Raw genomic sequence first — 6,340 nt, forward strand, 5'->3', positions numbered from 1 at the left:
TCTTTAAAGGAGGTACATGCAAAAAACTTTGGCTAAACAAAACAAAAAAAAGGAGATATTTACAAGTTCATATGGATGGTCCTGCCTCTCCATATGTAATGTCTGAAAAGACTTATTCAACCTTTAACATATTGTTCGACTCTGTGTGAGCACACAACAACACAACTTCACCGTGAGTACCTCTTTTGTACTAGTGTAGTTAGTATTTGTTAGTGGTTAGCTCTAGTCTGAACTGATGGTCAAGAAAGTTAAAGGTTTTAGTTTAAAGATGTTAGCTTAAACTAATCTAAATAGTTGAGTTTATCAACTTTGATGTTAGATTCCTGAAGAATCTTTAATGCTGAGATTTTTCTTTCTCAGGTGAGTCTTAAGTAATTTCTTTACTTGTTCGTTTGGACTCATTAAAATATTTCATCTGTAGCTCTGTGGCTTTTAACGCTCCTAAAAACTCACAATAAGGCGGTTTCTTTTTCCTTTGCCCTTATCATGAGAGAGTTTAGCTTATTAGCGAGGCGATCTGTTCCAGACATCAGCGGTCTGGTTGTAAATTCCAGCAACAGTCTATATCGGTGCTGAAAGAAAAAAAAAATCAATCACTTCCCCCCTTTCCTTTTCGAAGGGAAACCTTTAGCACAACGGATCCTCGGATAAGCTTGTTCAGGCTTTTCCTACCTGGAGTGAGCACGTAGCTTCTAAGAACAGAATTGACCACTTCTTTATGGTTAGCAAAGCTTCCATGAGCTTTATTATCATTTCATCATGATAATTAGCAACAAAGGGGTTTCCTCAGCTTCCCTTTTTATGAACTCCTTTTCGTTTTTCTGATAAACGTCTGAGTTCATACTAAATTTACCTTCCCTGTCCTTATTCTGCTTTCATAAGAACAGTCGTTAGAATATTTAATTAGCTACGTTAATTATCCTAACAGTGGTAACTTTCAGAGCATTGTGTCAGCACATGGCTGCCTTAATTTGCCTCTGAGAGGAGCATCGTATCGCAGTCTTTTTTTCAGCTCGATACGACCTCAAAATGTCGACTTTAATCTTGTTAGCATGCATTAAAAATCAAAACAGTTCTCTGTTTTATTTTTCCTGTAAAACTTTGGCCTTTTCTTAGTAAAACTAGCAACACACACATTCATTCACACTTTGAGTCACCAGCGCATCCACTGGAGCTCTGGARAGTGGATACATTAACTAGCTGCTAGGTTTGAGATTTGCATWTCACTTTAATCAATCAAACGTCCACCATTTGATTGATATCTTTGATACCTTTGGTTTCAAACTCTRAAGGTAGACAACTGTACACATGTTTCTGCTTCTCGTTGTTTAAAGCATTGTTCAACATTTTAAAGTTCACAGTTAATTCTTTTTCAGTATAACTCTCAGTTAAAATTAGAAATCAAATAGATTGTTTTAATCTATGTTATTCTAATTTGGAGTAGATAACTGTTTAGAAAGACAGAAGCTGTCAACAATGTGAAACACATTCCTTTGCAAAAGAATGGGACAGAACACTAGTTTTAAACTAACCAAGATTAACTTTTGAAAATTAACTTGGATAACTTTAAACTAATTAAAGTTGAACAATTCTAGACAATAAGTAATTATTTACAGATGGTAGCCTACCTGATGCGGGTGGGATGTGCTGATCACAGCTGTTCCTATAAAGTTCTCTCTTTTTGCTGGAAAATATTCTGTAAACAATAAATGACAGACGTAAACAGCTGATATTTCGTGAATAAATTTTTTATCCATCACACATCTTTCCATTCAACGTTTTTTTTAGCCTTGCCCTACAATGGTGACGTTAGGAAATAGATGAGAAAGATTTCTTCAACAATTAGGATCTAAAAAGATTTCTTCAAAAGTACCTGATTAAAAGATCAAACTCATCAGCTGGTACAGTAATAAATGAGTCACATTAACMGTAACTACCTGTTTTCCTCACAGACATGATTAATGGAGTTTATACATTATGAAACATGTGGAGTGATGGGCAGGTGCCAGAGTGGTATTATCGTGAAACAAGAAGTGGAGGGAGGGGGAGAGGAAGCTCTTAGTGACCGAAGAGGATTACTGGATTATAAACACAGCTGTGTGCACTCTAAGGGTTGAAGAGCTTCACTCCATCTTTAGTTGTTTCTCATTTCGATATGTTGGCCACTGAGCAGAGACATGGGACATGTAGGATCCTATACTGACTTCTTCATCAGGAACAGATGTGAGTCTGAAACATATCAAACAGCACTTTTTTATACTTTTTCTGCACTTCTAAAAATATWTTTGCTGCATAAATATCTGTGTGCTGATTTTTATCCCATTACAGAACAACCGAACAAACGAATGGATCAGTTATTTGAGTAGAACCACCCGTCTGTTGTCAGGCTCACTAAATTAAATGTTTTCTTCTTCTTGGCACTTCATGATTGGGATTATGAGATTTCACTTGGATTAACCTGATTTTAAAATCCTTTTTTATTCAAAAACGATTACATGTAAGGAACAGACTGTTCAAATACTGGGAGTGATGAGAATAACAGAATTAACAAATACYGTAAAGTCACCCAGCAAAATACTACAAATCTGTAAAATACTACACACAGTTGGTTTTATTCTCCAGACTTTCTGAACGAGGCGGCACGGTGAAGCAGTGGTTAGACCTGTCACCGCTCAGTCAGAAGGTTGCAGGTTTGCTTCCTGGCCTGGAGCGTGTTATGTATAGAGTTTACATGTTTTCTCCATGTATGTTCATTTGTAATGAAATTGTCCCTGAGTGTGAGTGAATGTTTGAGTAAATGTTTCTTGTTCGTCTGTGTGATGGACTTCTGACCTGTCCAGTTTGTTTTCTGTCTCTAAGATCAATTAATTGAGATAGCCACTAGCTTTTCCACAACYTATAAAGAAAAAGCCTATAAAAATCAATTTAAATGAATGAATACCTTCTAGTACCAACATTGTGATTTCAAAAGAGTTTTTAGCTTTTTGACTAAATATCAGGAATTTTAATGATATTGATATTTGTTGAAGATGAGTTATCAGATCGAATGCTTCTTGGGTTCATAGTTTAATTTTTTAAAGAATGCACTTTACACCAAGCTGAGATCTCTTTATTTGTTTATCTTTTTTTTTCTTTTTTGCTAAAAGACTGTGCCCTCCATTCATTAAGACTTCAAGTGCTTTGGTCCAGCCAGCCTCCTCTTTGAGACTGATGGTCAAGTCGGCCCTCATGCARTTCTGTTGGGTGTGCAGATGCATGGTATTAGGGTAGAAATACTTATAAGGTGCTTTCAGATTACAAAGCTGACTTCATGCAAAAGAGGAATGTGAACAGTTTTGATAGTCATTTTTATACCCGTTTGTTCACGTGCTTACAAGGCTGATTTCACCTGAAACTCCTCAGACTGMAGAAGTCTCTTGGAGGAGAGATGAAACATTTCATTAAAAAGAACCTGTCCAGAGGATCTGTGTAATTTTTTGAAAATACGTTATTTTATTTTAATATTTAGTTAAATGTACCTATAGTTATTGCCATTGCTCATTTTAGACAAYATTTCTAGATTACGTTAAGATGTATTACTTGTTGGTATTAATGTTATTTGTAGATATTCAAATTTTATTTATCAAAATAGTCCCTTTGCTGATATTCTGTTAGAACCATTGTCTTTGGAGGACATGAATCCTCCCTATCAACAGCCTGTGACTACTCTCTCCAGTCCTCATCAACATGGTCCCAGATGTCCATTATAATCCACTAATTGTAACAGCTGAAAACCATAAAGAACTTGGTAGCTAATAAGCCAAATGTGTTTTGAAATGGGCAGAAACATAAAAAGTAAAAAAATAAAAATGAACTACACTGAGCAAACAGAATGTCAAACGTGATAAATGTCAAAATAATTAATTAGACCTGCTTATGTGAGTAAAAAGAGTAGATTTACCAAAACCTTTTAGGTTTGTTACATATGAAAGTTTGAATGTTGTAAAATAATTTACTTTTTTCTGTTTAAATTTTCAGTTGAGTTGAAGTGGACTGCAAGACTTGGTGAAGAGCAGTAATCGATCAAGCTTCACTCACCTGTCTTTAGCGCTTCCTTTGACTTAGCCTCCCTTACCCCACAGCTTTCCAGGGAATTATGACTCTTCTCACCCCTTGCCTTCTTCGTTTCCTCACTCACACCATTATTTCCCTCATACCTCTTTTACCCTTGGTGTTTGGTGCACGAGTTTGTCCACATCRATGCACCTGCTATGATCACGCTGACATGGTGGACTGTCGGGATCAGAGATTTGAGCGTGTTCCCAGAGGGCTTCCACACGGCACATGGCTGCTGGAGCTCGGTGGAAACAATCTAAGTGTTATACGCACCAACACCTTTTCTGGGCTGTGGTCCCTGCGAGTTCTGGTGCTGACCAACAGTCAGATTGAAGAAATACAACCACATGTAAGAACCAACGGTTGAAATATCTAAATTTTGGAAAACTCAWATTCTCCAAACACTGTAAGAGTCTGAACAGGTTGGAGCTAAGGTCAWAACTGAGGTCCTGACAGGGCTTAGAGTGGTGGATGAAGTTTAATCCCTGAAAAAAGCTGTTCATTGAAAAGATAAAAAAACCACACCTTGCCTAGGATGAACTGTGTGTGAATGAAGAAAAGGTACAATGATTTTCAACTCTCAAACCCACTGGTTGTTTGCAACAAACTTTCTTTCTATTTATTAATTTAATTTAATGGCAGCAGTACAACTCAAAAATGACTGGACAGAAAGACGTGTTTGTAAAGTGTCTCCTCTTGTTTTAACATCAATCTGTAATTGTCCAGGACCTGAGAAGACGAGTTCTGGAGGTTTTAGAGGGAAGATTGTCTCATTCTGGTCTCRTGGAGTTCCAGATGAGTGAGCTGCTTATGCCAATAGGCATTAATGTACCCCTATATYATCAGAGAGGCAGGCTTTTCAACTGTGCTCTGAGTAATTTATTACAGAAGATGCAGCGTCTGATCTGTCTGACCACAGAGCAGTTCTCCTCTCTGTATCAGTCCTTTTGAAATTAGATTTGGTTCGGAGAAGACAGCAGGGCTTTAAGCAGCATCAGTGGGTGATGTTCACACATGACTTTTCTTTGTGTGATAGAGCTTTAAGCAGCATTAGTGGATGGTACAGTGACGTGTGTTTACAGACAGTGATGTGTGAAAGTGTTCCTGGGTTCATACAGTGATGTCCAGAATAGAACCTGTTAATAATGCAGTGGTCTCTGAGGGTTTGAAGATCACGAGCATCTAATGCTGACTTTCAGCTTTGAGGAACATTAATCTGAAACTGTTGCTCTGTTTTTAACTTGTTTTTTTTTTCAGACTGGTGAACATACTGTATGACTATTTTTATTATTGAGATATTCAGCCTCTCTAAACTTCTTTTTGGACCCAGTCTTCTTACTGATCTGTTGCAAAACACTTTTTCAATAGTTTTTATTTGAACCACTTATTTTTTATAGCCTTGATGCTGCCTCTGCCCTGTCTTTGAGATGTGTTGCTGCCAACAAATTTACCTTTTTGTTTCCAAACATGGTAATAGTTTTAACATTTGATATGAACGTGTTCCTAGGGAATAAAATATTTCATGAGATATGCAAATTATTGCATCCTTTTTTATTTTCATTTTGCACAATGTCAACATTTTTGGAACTGAATTTGGAGATAAAAGCAGTTAAAATGTTAAAATGAAGGAGTTATTGGAGAGAAAAGTGGATGTCACATTATTTTGTGTATAAAGTAGACCAATAATAATTTGAGAACTGTCCTTCTAACATTTCTAACAAGGACAATTTAAAACTTAGAATCAGGTGTTCACAATGAAAACGAAGAGAAGCCTGTCTCATTTCAAGCCGAAGGATAAGTCAGTTCTTCTTGTATTACAGGCGTTTTTCTCTTTGTCTTTCCTGGAGAAGTTGGATCTAAGTTGGAACCTGATAAAAAGCCTACCTGGGGACTTCTCAGCCAGTCTGTCTGCTCTCAAATGTCTGCGGCTGGAGCACAACAACCTACGTTACATAACTGCATTCAGGTATCCATAAACATGTGGATTACTGTAACTAAATTTTGTCTCTCTTTTTTCTTTTTGGTGCCACATTTTTAGTCTGATTTTGTCCACCTAAACATTCCTCAATTTTGTCAGGAGCAACTCCGTGGCCTCCTTGCACTGGATGATGTCATGTAAATAAAAATAAACAAACAAAAAACAACGTAGATGGTCTTTGCAGAGTCTTGATGAGGTCTTCGGTCATGCATTAAAGGGATCCACGATTAGTTGTAACATTAAACTTTATTTGATAAACATTTATTT

General features: G+C 36.8%; 1 protein-coding gene across 1 annotated transcript in view; it reads left to right on the forward strand.

Moving 5' to 3' along the window:
* Positions 1–4,156: 4,156 nt before the first annotated feature.
* Positions 4,157–6,340, forward strand: part of LOC106525255 (leucine-rich repeat-containing protein 70) — a gene marked incomplete at its 3' end in the record, with an annotated part of 7,041 nt that continues 4,857 nt past the window's right edge. Inside the window, 2 exon segments of the mRNA XM_014019415.1 lie at positions 4,157–4,444; positions 5,916–6,061. Coding sequence (XP_013874869.1) covers positions 4,265–4,444; positions 5,916–6,061 — 326 coding nt within the window.

The sequence above is a fragment of the Austrofundulus limnaeus genome, unplaced genomic scaffold, assembly GCF_001266775.1.
Source record: "Austrofundulus limnaeus strain Quisiro unplaced genomic scaffold, Austrofundulus_limnaeus-1.0 Scaffold220, whole genome shotgun sequence".
NCBI lineage: Eukaryota > Metazoa > Chordata > Actinopteri > Cyprinodontiformes > Rivulidae > Austrofundulus > Austrofundulus limnaeus.